Raw genomic sequence first — 16,155 nt, 5'->3', positions numbered from 1 at the left:
CTTTCTGAGGGAGATGCTAGGTCCTCGAACCTGTGCCCTGCTGTCCTCTGAGCAGGCCCTTCACCTGGAGCCTTGCCGTTCTGATCAAGGTGATCTTGGCTTTTGTTGACATTTTTGATATTCTATCTTTAATGCCTAATTAAACTTCAAAAGTTCTTGACCAAGTAAAAGGCAAGAGTCTAATTATTACCATGGATCTTAAGAATATAGGTAAAGATGGACAGAAAATTGGGTTGATACTTGAGGAGCTCGCTAGCATTAACTCACCCTGGGAAACACAGGATACACTAGACTTTGTCCTGAATATCTGGGTTCATTTCTGCCTTGAGTCGGGTGCATGAATCTAGTAGTTTTGTAATTTTGTCTTGAAACAACTCCTATTAGCTCTTTATTTCCCTTGCTTATTGTAGGAAGCGGAAGTGAGTGAATTCCTTAATTCAATGACATTTGTTGAGTTCCTCTTTCCCAGGAACTTTGGAAAAGGGGGGTCTAGACCAAGTCCCCCTGTGGTGGAGGAACTGACAGGGAATGAATAGACAAACACACATGTCAATCAAGTAGGGCCAGGACAGAGAGAGGGATCAGTGGCCACGAAGGCAGTGTTTCAGGTAGGGTTAGGGAAACTTCACTGTGAAGGTGACATTGGTAGAGAGACCTGAATGAAATAGGAGAAAGAGCTGGGCAAAGATCACAGGGTTGTGATCTAGTCCGAAGGCAGAAGGAGGACAAGGTCCTGAGGCAGGCTTGTCCTGTGTGTGAAACAGCAGGGTGGTGAGACTGGAACAGAGTTAGTGAGGCAGAGAGCAGTGGGATTGAAGGTTGAAGAGAGACAGGAGCCAGATCACGTGAGTGTGGATTTTACTGAGAGTGGTGAGCGGCCAGCGGAAAGTTGCAGGGGAGTGATGTGATCTGAGCTACATTTTGGCAAATTGTAGCTGTTGGGAAGTGAGGTTTTTTTTGCAGGGACCAAGAGCAGCAGCAGTGAAAGGGATTAAGAGGCTGTTGTATTAATTCAGGTGGGAAGGTAAAGTGGAATTGGTGAGGAGTGGTTGGAATAGGGATATATATTCATAGTAAAGCCAACAGGATTTACTGGTGGATTGGTGGTGGCTGGAAGAGAAGACAGAATCAAGTATGCTGCTTGTTGAGAGGGGCCGGGCATGGGGGTCAGCCAAGAGCTCTGGCAGAGACCGGTGCGTTGAAGACGTCCACCATGCTCCAAGAGGAGGCACGCAGTAGGCTCCACTCGGGATGGGAACTCAGAGGCATCGGTATATAGTATTCAAGTCTTTGGGACTAGATGAGTGGCTAGGGTTGGAGAGCAGAGAGAGAACACCTCGTTTGCATATAAAGGTAGGGAAGAGGGCTTGAAGGAGCAGGAAAGAAGAATGGGAAAGTGTCTAGTGAGTGAAGGGGAAACCCAGGCGATTTGAAAGATGGGACATTTTACAAAGGAGCGTGTGATCAAATGTGTCAGCGTGTGCCGAGGTGGGGTAATAGCGTATTGGAAAGTGACCATCAGATCTGGACACAGAGGTCACTGGTGACTTTGAAGAGTAATTCTTTTAGAGTAGAGGGTTTTTCTGGAGTGATGAAAATTTGACTGGAGTGAATTCAAGAAAGGACTGGAAGATGAAGTTGAGGCCATGAAATGCACAAGTCTTTCAAGTGAGTATAGTGGCCAGTTAGACAAAACCAATTCCTTCCCTTTTTTAAAATTTTAGAATAATAACTAAAACTCACCAACTCCTAGTGCATAGATCCGTCAGGAAATTATATAATTAAAATTTAAAAAGCCAATTTTTAAAAATGTACTTTTCCCGGGGTTAGCATACATTTAGATCTATATGTAGTTTTCTAGATCTGTATGTAAAATACTCCATATGTAAACATTATCATTGATGCTCGCAGTAATGACTCTTAAATACATAATACCCTTTAAAAAAACTAGATATTGATGTGCAGCTTACAAATCTTTTATATAACTTGCCTAAGTTTTTATTAAATGAGATCCTCATTCATCACTGATTCCATAAATTCAATATTTTCTAGAAGGAAGGTGGGATAATGTCTTTAAGGAAGCTGTTGTTTAAGAAAGAATTAAAAAAAGAAAGAAAGAATTTCAGTTTTAAACCATAGTATAGTTAAAGAAGTTAATGTACCCAAACTTTCTACGGCAGCTTTCTATAAAACGCATGCTGCTTGTCCACTAGGGGGTGCAGTGGTAATGGGAATGGAGTGCTGTGTGTAAATGGCTCCCATCCTCATAGTGATGGATGGAGCACAGCTTCCACGTTGTTCCCAGGGCCGTGACATAGTTTTGTTTTAAGCTTCTTCCCTTCTTCACCCCGACCCCTCCATTCATAGTAGAACTAACGGCAGTAAACATACACAAGTCAATAGCATTCCATTAGACCAGAAGAGAAGGTATAATAGAATAAAATATTGCATTCATAGTAGCATCAGAAGCTATGAGATACCTGTGACTAAATCCTAAAACATATACAAAGCTTTTGGAGTGAAAATTGCAAAACGATTGAAAGAAGTAAAAGAGACTTCAAAAAATATTATGCTTATGGGTGGGACCATATAGTGTGTCAGTTCTCTCTAAATTCCTCTACAAATTCTAGGATTTCCAATTAAAATTTCAACAGATGATTATGTATTAACTAGAGGCCCGTTGCACGAAGATTCATGCAATAGGCCTTCTTTCCCCTGGCTGCCAGCACCAGTTTTCCTCTGGCACCCGGGACCCAGACCTTCACTCTGGCCACCGCCTTCCATCTTCGCTCTGGACACAGTCTTCGCTGCGGCTGGAGCCTTCAGTCTTTGCTCCTGGCTCTGGCTGGAGTCTTCAGTCTCCGGCCAGAGCTGCTCTTGTAGCTCCTTCCGCCCCCCATTTTCCCCCTCATAGCTTTATCGCTGCTTCACCTGCAGACCTCGCCAACGGGCTCCTGGGTCCCGGGGGTGCCGCCTTGCCTGCGGCCCGGCTTTCTGATCACGATCACGACCACGGGCCACAGGCAAGGCGACTCCTGGGTCCCGGGGGTCCACCTTGCCTGCGGCCTGGCTTTCCGGTGGCTCCTGGGGTTGCACACGGGGGCCTGGATGGTGGCTTCTGGTGTCCCGCCCTGCCTGCAGTATGCAAATTAGCTGCCATCTTTGTTGGTGGTTAATTTGCATATCATGCTGATCAGCCAATGGCGATGGTAGCAAAGGTACAGTTAATTACCATGTTTGTCTATTATTAGATAGGATTAGGAGAGGTGAATGGACTTTTAAAACAATTTCATTTATTTTTATTCTTTTAAAAAGTATTTTTATTGATTTCAGAAAGGAAGGAAGAGGGAGAGAGAGATTGAAACATCAATGATGAGAGAATCATTGATTGGCTGCCTCCTGCACACCCCCTACTGGGGATTGAGCCTGCAACCCAGGCATGTGCCCTTAACCAGAATCGAACCTGAGATTCTTCAGTCCACAGGCCAATGCTCTATCCACTGAGCCAAACCAGGTAGGGCAGAACCATTTCACTTACATAAACAGTACATTGTATAGTTTTTTCCTTGGGGAATGGGGAAAGAGGGACAGGTATTATGTTCAATACGTAACGTATGGACACAAGTAATAAAGTGAACACTGACATACACAGTCATAGCTCAGTTCCTCAGGTTGACCGAGCTCTCGCTTGTCACTGAGCCTTTGCACATGCTGTTCCCTCAGTTCCCCCTTCCAGCACTTTCACTCAGTCCCAGTTGCCTACCACACTCATCCTTCGGGTCTCCCTTTAGATTCTTCTCTCTCTGAGAAACCTTTCCCAGCTAAGCTTGTGCCCCTCTTATCCACCTTATCAAAGGTCATATCACAACCAAACAGCAGCTGTGCAAATACCTGACAGCGCCCCCTTTGTTTCCTGCAGGTGAGGGAGTTCAATGGTCAACATTTTATTTTGGAGGAAGCGATTACAGGGGATTTTGCCTTGGTGAAAGCCTGGAAGGCAGACCGTGCAGGAAACATCATTTTCAGGTAGTGTGATGGCCTTAAAAAAGACTAATGTAGTACATTTCAGCAACTTAATATTTCAATATATCTTAAGTTATGATTACAAAATGGATATCTTGATGTGTTTGGTATTTAAAATTTTATTTTAAAATGGCTGAAAATAAATAGCAGCATGCGTGTGTGCGTGTGCATGTATGTGTGTGTGTGTATGAACAGCGGTCTCACTGGTATGGAGTACTGGTGGGAGTCTGTTCTGATTGGTGGATGTCCATGTTGCTCTGCTTGTTAAGTATTTTCACCTATATACCCTTGAATTTAGTCCCATACAAATTATGTTTTCCTCCATGTATTTTAGTTGCCAAGACCTATTACAATATTGACATGCTTACAAAAGATGAGAAAAGCACGCAATTACATTTTATTTTGATACTAGAGGCCCGATGCATGAAATTCATGCAAGAGTAGGCCTTCCTTCCACCGGCTTCCCTCTGGTACCCAGAACCGGGGCTTCCCTCACAGCCCAGGCTTTGTCTGGAAGGTTGTCCGGAAGGACATCTGGTCTAATTAGCATATTATGCTTTTATTATTGTAGATTGTTATTTATATGCACTGTCTTCAAATGCCCAAGTTACTTTGATGTTCTGGAAAGATATTGCTAGTAATTACTTATGTCAGGCTTTTTCCGGTCTTATTGCTGTCTACTAGAAGTCTTACCTTAATAGTGCTCAATTTCTATTCTCATTAACTGCATGGCCAAAGATATGCTTAATAGACTTGAAGATCTTTTGATTATCATAAGCTTGCTTAATACTAAGTATTTAATATTTTGGATTTATAAATTATATAGTTGTTGTTTTTTTAAAATTATACCACCTTTCAATATATGCATAAAGTTAAAAAACTTTTTCAAAATGTTTGGTATTAAAAATTTCACCTATTAGGTTATAGAAATCATTTTTTTCTCATAATATTGTCATTTATTGCTTTTAGTTAGCAATTTTTTATCTTTATCAAATGCAGCTTTTGTGCGATCACAGCTAAATACTCAGTGACCACTCTCACACTGTTTTTGTTCATTTCTGAAGAACTTATAATATTTATACTATGTTTGATTTCTTGAATTCAATGTTTTTGGAATTACAGCTAACTTTGGCCATTACAGAAGACATTTTGCATCATATCTATCGCACTTGACACATTGGTGTAATGTTTGCGAAGTTCAATTGCTATTTAAAAAAAAAGTAATGAAATTGTATAGCAGCAAATGGAGATGAATTATTTAAAATATTTCCATGAATTTATCCCGTGCTCCATTGCCTGGCCCCGGTATCTAAGCACTGCACAGGGCTATTTTAAGCACAGGCTTTATACTTGTGGTTCAAGTACACATTACGCTTTGATGTGAAATGAGAGCGCATATCACCCATGGTCAAGTCACTTCGATTCTTAAGATACTGACTTTAGAAGAGTGGACACCTGGTGCAGAGGTCTGTCTAGGCCGAGGTTAAAGTGGGGGTGCCACTCTGCCTTGGGAGCACACAAGGACACACCTGTCCTTACACCTGTCTTTGAATCCAAGTGAAATAGGCATTGGTGGCCTGAAAGCTCCAGTAAACCATAGTGTGACTTAGTGCCCTTTATCAAAGAAGATTTTCTATCAACATACACTCTCAGAAACAAACATATATATACATTTTTATGGTTAGAGGAAGTACATTGGTGCAGGAACTTGGGAATGCAAAATCATCAGTGAAATTGGCACCTTCTTGACATTTTTATACCTCCGTGTCTGATGTGGGTGTTGTACTTTCATTGGAAATTGGCTTCCCAGGATGACCTTTGCAGGTGACTCACAAGTTACCAATGAATGTTGTACTTAATTTCAGCAGCAGGCTTCTCCTTAATAGAGAATGGAAATACTGTACCCTCTCCTATAAAGTCCTTGCTACTTTCCCTGAATATTTTAATAGAGCAAGTTTAGTGAACTCTTCAACTATAGAAGTAAAGCAGCATCCCAATTAAAAGATTTAGGGAAATTGGTTTCAAATAGATGTATTACTATCCATTTTATTTTTCTGTGGAAAATCTGCATGTTGAATATGAAAAATAGCCCCTCAGCCTTATAAAAAGCTATATTATTGAGTGAAGTGAAGTGGGTATCATATTGTTTTTACTTATGAAATAATTATAGAACTTTAATCGAAGGGAAACTATAATTGGAAAAAAAATAAAAAGCAAGAAAAAAGAGAACTTTGTCGACAGAAGATATGATACACTCTTTCCGAAAAGATTCGCAGGTTCTTAGTTTATAGACATTCCTTTAGTCTGTAATTAAAGTTGAAGGAGACACTTCTGACTTTTGATTTTCTTTCCCCATTTCCTTGTTCCCTCCGCCTCTGGTGTAGGAAAAGTGCCCGGAATTTCAACCTGCCCATGTGCAAAGCTGCGGGAACCACAGTGGTGGAGGTAAGCGTGGGGGTGCTCGCCGATTTCCTGGTGTGCATTTTCAACTTGATGTTGTATTATTATTAGTTCAAGAAAAAGCACAACAGTTCATTTCATTTTTGGAGGACACACAACGACAGCCTTTCTGTTTGGGATATGGGAGGATTCGATTTGAATATACGATAGCTGAAATTTTGCTGTGATGGTTGCTTTCTGGCTGTGAGAGTCTCACCAGAATATGATGGGACCAGCTCATGAACATCTCTGGTCCTTGGGTAAAATACAGCTTCTCGGGTGCAGTCCCAACATGACTTTTTATAGACAGAACCCCCGGAAAATAGTTATTTGTATCAGGAGAAGTTCATTCTTACTGTGTTAGAAACTGTGGATTCTCTAGGGAAGATGGCGGTGTTGTGCGTGACATTCTTTGATTCCTGCATACAGTGGCCAGAATGGTATCTCATGGAGGCAGTACAGTGGTATTTTTGACACAATCGAATGTTACAGTTCTATTCCTCTTTTAGAAAGTAAAGTGTATTGTTTTTAAAGTGCTGGGGGATGTGGTACTTTCAACTCAGGTCTGGTGGTTTCTTTAGCAATGGCTTTGGTATAGTTTCTTCATTTAAAATAGATAATGTGGTTTACTCTCTCTGTGTAATGTTTTTTTTTTTATTACTTATTGAATCATTTTGATGACCTGTCATGGCACACATCTGTAAATTACTGAAGAAAGGCCTATAACGTAGCTGAAAATAATTGATGGTTTAACCCTCTTAATTTTATATACTTTTGTAAAACTGCCAAAAGTCAATATTTCTCCTCTAAGTACTGAGGGGCATTAAGTATTATCCTGGGTAAAGTCCTTTTCCCCCCTTTCTTTCTTTTATAATCTGGTTCTTTCCAGCCAATTTTATTTCTTCCAAGAGCAGAAAATGACACTTAAGTATCTGAGAATCACTGCAGATGTTAGAAAGAGAGGTTCTCTTTGGTGGAAGGGAATAGGAGAGCAAATCCTGTGACTGTGGCTGTAAATATGATTAAGGCCTATCCCTGGTCCTGAACACACGTCTGATCTATCAACTATAGAAATAAAGCAACATTCCAATTAAAAGATTTAGGGAAATTAGTTTGAAATAGATGTGTTAATAAATATCCATCTTATTTTTCCTGTCAGCGCCAGGCTGTCATTAGGATCCCTTTAATATAGGCCTACTGACAGCCACTCCCAGTGGACTAACCTGCACTGTCCAACATGGGAGCCCCTAGCCACATGTGACTCTACAATTTAAATGGATGACAATGGAATAAAGTAAAAATTTGGTGTCACTTCAGCAGCCACATACAGCTCCTGACTACTGTGTTGATCAGCAGAGAGAGGAAAAGGTCTGTGGGACAGTGCTTAATTAGAAGGATTAGGTGAACTCTAATGTGTCATGGTAGTTTAGGAATATAAGCAAAACAGCTCCCCAGACAGTAGATTGTTGTCGGCCTGGCCCTCTGCAGGCTCACGGTAGAAGGTTCACGTGTTGATAGGTTGAATTGTAAGAACTCGAAAGTAGGACATAGTTTGGAATCTGGAATGATGAGTAGATTGGGTATTTTCTGATACGAAAAGTCTATTTTGACTTTGTGACTTTGGATTATTCTGGGTATAGTGGACAACCTGGACCCCAGCTCCTCTTGCTATGTCCCGTGCACCCCAGGGTTGGCCTCCAGGGTTCCATAACCCTTCCCTCTAGCCCTGTCCTGCTCTCCTGTACGGTGGCCCCGGCATGACGGTGATTCTGACCTGGTCTCTGAAGTGTGGTATTTAAGAGGAGTCTTCAGAGAGCATCAATTATACACATGTTCTCCTGCCTGTGAAATATTAACAATAATAATAGCTACTATCAGCAAGTATTTAGTATAGATTAGTCACTGCTGTATTTTTTGTGTACATTATTATTTGAATCCTCACAATAGTCCTGTGAGGTAGGAGCCATTATTATCCCCATTTTACAGATAAGGACTGAATACACAGAAAGATGAAGTTACACACCTGATGTCGCACAGCTACATGGAGCTTGGCTGGAACCCTAGAAAGATTGATCCTAGGGTGTCTGCTTTTTCCCCATTACTTTATGAAATACTCTCAAATCATCATACATGGGTGATGTTTCAAACTTTTGAAAGATCAAAAATCTGGAGGTAGCCCATTTCAATGCTAACTGTTGGAATCAAGCAGAGAGGGAGATTTTTTGACCAATATATTCCTCTATGCCATAGAGTCTATGGCTTCCTTCAGCCTTTCTCTTAGACTCTGTTTATTCTATTGTGGAGCCTCTTTAAACTTTGCAGTTTTCCACAAATTTCCCTAAACATGGTGATTGACTGACTATTCCGAGACGGCAGCATCGCAAGCAGTGGGAACTTCCAGTGACGGCACCCTACGTCTCAGACAAGGCTTTGTTGTAGAACTCTGAGCGTATCGTCTTTCTCTTATAGATGAGGAAGGACAGGGAGGACTTTCCAGTAGCAGGTCTGGGTTAGAGCCTGTCTCCTGAAGCCACTGCCACTCCACAGCGCTGCATCTTCCCACCTTCCCCTGTCACGTCCTGTCACTTGAGACTTAAGGAGGTTAGAACTATAAATATATAAACATTAGTGATGATTCCCTTAGACGTCTTAAAATGTTTTGGACTTAGAAGTAGGGTGGCAAAGGAATATACACTCTGTCTCTTGCTTTAAAAACATTGTTTTTATTGATTTTAGAGAAGGGAAGGGAGAGGGAGACGGAGGGAGAGAGAGTAACATTGATGCGAGAGAGAAACATTGATCTGTTGCTTCTGATACTCACCTGGGCATGTGCTCTGCCAAGAATCGAACCAGCAACCTTTCAGTGCCTGGGACGTCACTTAACCTACTGAACCATACCAGCCAGGGCTGTCTCTTAAAACCCGTAGCCATCCGCACGCCTCGCCACAAGGTTGTGGCATAGCGGATGCTGGCTGTGTCGTTCTTCCCCTCTTAAGGAACCGGTAGTTACTTGGGAAAAATAAGTACAAGTGGGTGGACACACTGGCTCACATGCCAGAAAGATGCTTCTCTTTTTAGGCCAGACAGTGCTATTTCTGGACCTCCCTCTGAGTGGGTGAAGTCTGTGCTGATGAACTTCACAAGGCAGCCGGGAGCAGCTTGGGAGCGTCTGGGTGTGTAATAAGCAGAGCCAGACTGTCGAGTCTGCCCAGGGGAGTTCATTTGGCTTCGGGAGGACTCCTGTTACCTACCCTCACTTCCTGCGCATCCTGTCCGTCTCCTGGGTGCATATTCCACCATCCTCGTTTTCTTGGAGAAGAGATCTGTTTCTACATTTTTTATTAAAAAAGCAACTTATAATAGAAAGCCTGCAGGGAGGGACGGGGTGCTTCACTCAGGAGACTGTTGACACTGTGTCTCTTGTGAGCAGCCCGTCCTGCCTTTGCTGTCAGCGGAGGTCGTCTGACTCTGCCATCTGACGCTGCCGGCGACTTCATCAAGCTTGTGCCTGGCTGGTGGTAGAAGACAGCAAAGTTTCCCCAAAGCCTTTTCATATCCTGGCTAATTTCAGCTTTTAGTTAAAATCAGGGTATTCATGATCACAACTTCAATAAAGTTATTTTATTTATATTACTAGAGGCCCGGTGCATGAACATCATGCATGGGAGGGGTGTGTCCCTCAGCCCAGCCTGCACCCTCTCCAGTCCGGGACCCCTTGGGGGATGTCCGACTGCCAGTTTAGGCCCGACCCCACATAAAGTTATTTTATTTATATTATGATATATTTATATATTTGCTTGCTTGTGAAAGCATGATTTCTGTGATTTGTAATATACACACATGAGACATGAGGTGCTTGATGCACACAACTAGTAAGTACATGGAGTCCGTGTGAGTTGGGAAGCATCATAATGAATTCAACACTGACGTGAGAAAGAGAGGATGGTCCGCACTCATTTTCATCTGCCTCCCTCCCCTGCAGAGATAACCACTAGCAGGAATATTGTGCTCATCGATCCCTTGCTTTAAAAAAAAAATCTAAGTCATAAGGTCTGGACATATTTTCCATATTGATATCTTAAGCTGTTTTTTGTCATGAGAGCCAAGCTGTGGGAATGATGGCTTCTGTGTTCTGTACCAACGCCTGCCACCTGCCACCTCTCTGTACGGATTAACCAGAGGGAAGGATTAGGGGGACATCTGCCGGCCTGCTGAGCAGAGACGTGTTGTTTCTGATTGGTGGGTGAGGAGAGAAGACAGTTAAATGATATTAAACCTTTTCTTTATAATGTTTACTTGAAGGATGGTGAACATCCACTGTAGTAATCAGGAGTGTAATGAACCCTCTGAGCTAGTCCCCCAGCTCCGGTGTCTGTCAATCTACAGTCACTCCTGCCCCATCTATAACCCTAGCTCATTCTTTCTCCTCCTCTATTATTTTTTAAACTATGTTTCTTTTAATGGATTTCAGGGAGGAAGTAAGAGTAAGAGAGATATAGAAACATCAATGAAGAGAGTGAGTCATTGATCAGCTGCCTCCTGCACCTCCCACTGCTCCTTACTGGGGGTTGAGCCCTCAAACCGTGACCTCCTGGGTTCATGGGTTGTTGCTCAACCACTGAGCCACACTGATGGGGCATCCTCTATTATTTTTTAACAAGCACCGGATGTTATAACTCAATGACTTTTTAAGGAAAGTTCAATGAAGCTCAGAGATTCTAGTGTGCCCGGCACTGTTCTGGGTTCTGCAGGTACAGCAGTGACCAAAACAGAGAAACATGACATTCTGCTGTGAGATACAATGAATAAGTAAGATATATGTGGATTAGATATTGATTAAATGTTAAAGAGGACAAACAAAGCAGAAAGGGGGCTAGGAAATGTCAGGAGAAGAAACTGAAATTTTAGGCAGGGTGCTCAGTAACAGGGAATCAAGAAAGCCTGATGGAAACCTGAGACAGGCAGCCATCTGGCCAGTAGGACTGGGGAGGGTCACGAGAGTAAAGATTGGGGCGGGAGCCTTCCCGGTGGGTTTGAAAAATCGGCCAACACCCTCCTTTCTTCAGTGCGAGGTGGTTGTCTGTGTATTCTTACGTGAGGGTAACTTTCTTGAGAGTTGTGGCTACATCTTCTTCCGAGGCTATGTGAAATACAATTCATATTCTTAGTTCATTTTGCAGTTGTTCCCAAGAGATGGTTAGGCCTAGATCTGACTTTAAAACTGGATGAGTGAAGCATGTGATTTTGAGATTGGAGTGTCCTGGCCTTTGTGCCTCTCTGGCCCTGTTTGGAGAACTTGACGTTGGTAACTCCTCATGAATAGTTCAGCAGAAGTGATGGAAGGGGCTGTCATTTCCCTCTCCAGTGGAAGGGGGAGCACAGTGGATTTTCACCCCAGGACTCAGTCCCGTCAGTGGATCCTGTGAACGTTTAATCTCCACCAAGCAGGCCAATTACTGTTTGTGTTTTAGAAACTTTGGTTATCTGCCCTCCTGCTTTAGAGAAAATGACAATGCCTAAAGGATAAACATAATTCCTTCCCTCTTACATTTCTTTCATTTCTAATCTTCGGAGTGCTAATGCCTTATGATATTGCAGTTTCGGAAGCATGAAACTCAAAATTTTTCCAAGAGAGAGAGTAAGAGGGGAAAAAAGTATAAACAGGAAAAAATTTAAAGCTTCTATACACTTAAAAGAAATACTTCCAGCCATGTCAATAGACAGATTCAGTTTCAAGCACACACATCCATTTACAGGCAACTGCTGCTCATACCTGTATGGAATTTATTCACACACACGATTCTCTGATTGGCATGTGGAGACATGATATTTATGAGAACTTGGCTGAAATGTCAAATTTGACACTCACGGGGTAAAGCCCAATATGTTAAATGCCCTTCACCGCACTTTTGTATTTACCTGGTAAAGCTCTCCACTTCTAGTTAGTTAGTTGGTTAGAATGAGGAAGACTGCCCAGAAACTGATAATCCCAGTTCTCTTTACTTCATCCATGTGGGCCTGCTGAGTTCAACACTCCCCAGTTTTGTTTTGTTTTTTAAGGGGTGAGAGCGCTGTTTGATACAATACAAAAGGAAGGAACCCTTTTCCCACCTACCTTGGGAGTCCTCCATCCTAAGACAGAATACAGTCACCTTTTCAAGTGTTAAATTTTGGGATGGATGTAGTGAGTGATGGATGTCATTTGTATTCACTGATTTTTAGATCTGTTAACGTATGTAATATCTTTAATTTACATTTCTTTGTCTTACCGTTTTCCAGTTATAAGATTTTATTCATGCTTTTTAATTAATTACTCTGAAAAAGCAATCTATACATTGTTGTGCCTTAAAGTTAGCCAGATATAGAATTCTTTGACAGATGATAATATCCTTATACAACCTAAAACTAAATGAAGTGATTGATTCTACTTATTTCAAAGTATTGAAGTATTTAAAGACTATTTATTTCCTTAAATTTTCATCACATGCAACATTGGTTTAAAACTATTTGAATGCTAATGAAGATGTATTTAATGAAGACACATTGTAGTTGAGTATTTTGGCAAAATGACCATATCAGTCATCATATTACTATTGTGTTGATATTTGCTGTTTCTACCAAACAGCAGTAAATATAAAAAACATGGACTTGGTGAATGTCCAGTGTTAATTTTACTGCATTTTTGGTATACTCTTGTCGATTGCTCAATATAATTCTTAGCTTAGTGACCTTTTACATCCTGAATAATAGCAGAATAGAAATATGGTTATTGATGATAAAAGTCTATCAAATCAAGTACTAATCCTGACATTTTATTTCTTGTTGCTTGGTAACAATGCAGCAACTGTGTGAGAGAGTTCCATTATCTCAGGTACAATGGACTCATTGCGTTGTGAAGCAGAAATACCAATTACATCAAGTCATTTGTATGCCATTATCCTTACAGAATTTTGGTGCTATTTTTCATTGTTAGTTCAGGGATCCTAAAAGAAAGTCTTTTTAATAACATACATCCCCCTCTTTTGATGGATTGGTGAATTTGATTCTAGCTATTTTTGGCTTTTGGGCTTTGTATCTATAATTTATGAGGTTTCACACATTTGTGTTTTGTCAACCTGAATTGTATTAATTGAGGCTTCTAAATTTCATTATAAATATGAACATTACAAGTGATGCTTCATTAGTTCTGAGCGAACATCTTTTATCCTTGACCACCCAGGGTTGGAGGAGGAAAAATATCTGGGCAGAATTTTTTGCCTCATGAAAAATAAGGCCTGTTCTCCAGCCTCCTCTGATATAGGCATTCCTGGTTTTAGTGCCTGCTTCAGGGAGAGGAAGCCTGTGGAACCAGTGTGATTCATTTGGAATGAAAGGCTTTCATGTTGTATATTGCTATATGTTCTGTATGTACTGTTAGATTACAGTTGTTATTATTTATGAAAATGTTGGTAAACTGTACCCCATGGCCTGCTTTTGTACTGCTTAAGAGCTAAGACTATGTATGCCTCAGTGGTTGAACATCAGCCCATGAACCAAGAGGTCACTGGTTTGATTCCCAGTCAGGGTTGCAGACTCGATTCCCAGTAGGGGGCATGCTGGAGGTGGCCAAACAATGTTATATTGATGTTTCTATCTCTCTATCCCTCTCCCTTCCTCTCTCTCTAAAAATCTTTAAAAACATGATTTTTAAAGAGAAAAAAAATGTATATATGACAAAGGCAAGCATGTAGCTCAGAGAGCCTAAAATATCATGTGGGCCTTTACAGGAAAAGTTTACAGGTCCTTGATTTAAAGCTTCATTTCCATTTCTGTAGTCTGAATAGATTAAATGTCAATGCAGTGTTATTTTTTTTTTTTAAAGAACCATTGGACTTAAGTAGAACCAAAATAAAATAAGTCTTTTGAAGAGAATGAAAAAACTAAACCGAATAATAAAAGCAGAAATGGTGTAAAATAAGTGAAATGATTACAATTTGGCAGGCCTGTTTTGGGGGCAACCTTGAAGAAAGGAAGATTATAGATGGCAAGTTGTTTGTGCACCCACAGTTTCTTTAACATCTCAGTGCCTTTGTTAGTCATTCTGATTTTAATATAATTGCCTAGTGATGGACATTTTATTAGGAGCAAATCGCTTTTTCTTGCCTATTGAACTGATCTCGTATTGAGAGCCATTCTTTCCTGTACACAAATGCTCAGCCAGGTGAATGTGGGTTCCTGTGTGATGGCGTGAGTTCTCCAGCCCGGCCGGTGTCCAGCATGTGGCTGCAGTGCCTGCTGGCTGGCGGTTTCCAGGGTTGGAGTCATCCTAAGTCCCTGGGGTTTGGAAGGCCTTTACAACCCCGGCTTTCATGTCCTCTGCAGCTGTACCCTCCACATCCTGGAGAGAGGGAGGAGGAAGAGGAGTAGAGAGGCTTTGGGCCTGGTGAGGCGGATTTCTCAGCCTTCTCTAGACCGTGGCTTTTAGCGTCCTATTTTCTTTTCAGTCAGAAACACATTTGTAAGATTTATCTGGTTATTTTTTATTTGTTGTCACAATAAAGCCTAAAATCAGGAAGTTAGCCATGGTCCCCAGCCTAGCATGGTCCTCTTTTAGCATCAGTCCTCCTAAGCACTGCAAACCAGCTGGATGTGATGAGGAACCAAAGCTGATTATTTTGGCTAGATTCATTTAACTCCTCTTGTGAACAAAGGCTCAGAAAACTCCATACGTGAGCACCCTTTCTACGGTAGCATGCATTTCCTATTACTTTGTATGGTGTGTTTCAAAGCACTTTTCGTATTATATTAACTCATTTGATTCTCTTAATCATAAGGTGAGATGTGAGGAGAATCCGTTTTATCACAATATGACAAGTGAGAAAACTGAGACCTGGATGAGTTTCTGAGAATAGATCACAGGAAATTGAGTGGCTTAATGACAAGGACACCTGGAAGACCTGGTTAAGTCCTGGCTCCATCTGCCACTGACATGCCCAGACAACACCAGGACTTTGTTGCTCTGATGCTCATCAGTAAGAATTGCGAAACTCTGAACATGCAGGCAGGTAGCTCTGTGGGCTGTTACAGAAGCTTGGACTTTTTTTAGTGCAAATGGAAGGGTCATGATTTTAGTTTCGGTGTCTTGTGTGGAGTGGGTTTTATGGTGGCATAAGGGAGGCCAGGTGGCCAGTGGTCCAGGCAAGCAGGAATGGTGGTTTGGACTCCAGTGGAATGGAGGTGAGGAAGTGGGGTGGGATTGAGGTATAGGCAATATTTTGGAAGAGGACTCCATCAGACTTGCCCATGCCTTGGATGTGGGGTGTAGGGGTGGAGGAAGGGCAGAGATTAAAATGACTCCCAGGCCTGACTTGAGCAATGGAGTGTCACCTACTGAGACGGGACCTGGGAGGAAGAGCCTTGCAGGAGAAGGGAGGGGAAGGGGTGCTCTTAGGCACTCAGGTGATGATGTTGCAGGCCGAGGCAGACATGCGTGTGTAGTGCCTGGAAGAGAGGTCTGAAAGAGGTTATGTAATTGGGAGTAATCCACATGTGTTTGATAAGTTCGAGTCACGGAAGGGAAAAGACCACTTAGAGCAGTCAGTGGTTCTCAACCTTCCTAATGCCGAGACCCTTTAATACAGTTCCTCATGTTGTGGTGACCCCCAACCATAAAATTCTTTTCGTTGCTACTTCATAATGGTAATTTTGCTACTG

The 16,155-nt window shown here is 41.8% G+C and overlaps 1 protein-coding gene across 1 annotated transcript in view; it reads left to right on the top strand.

Annotated features, from left to right (window-relative positions):
* Positions 1-16,155, top strand: part of OXCT1 (3-oxoacid CoA-transferase 1) — a 115,348-nt gene that overhangs the window by 21,784 nt on the left and 77,409 nt on the right. The window contains 2 exon segments of the mRNA XM_006110040.3: positions 3,920-4,026; positions 6,408-6,468. Coding sequence (XP_006110102.1) covers positions 3,920-4,026; positions 6,408-6,468 — 168 coding nt within the window.

Source organism: Myotis lucifugus, unplaced genomic scaffold (assembly GCF_000147115.1).
Source record: "Myotis lucifugus unplaced genomic scaffold, Myoluc2.0 scaffold_68, whole genome shotgun sequence".
Lineage (NCBI taxonomy): Eukaryota > Metazoa > Chordata > Mammalia > Chiroptera > Vespertilionidae > Myotis > Myotis lucifugus.
Note: the sequence above shows the minus strand (reverse complement) of the source record. Positions and strands in the feature narration are given on the sequence as shown.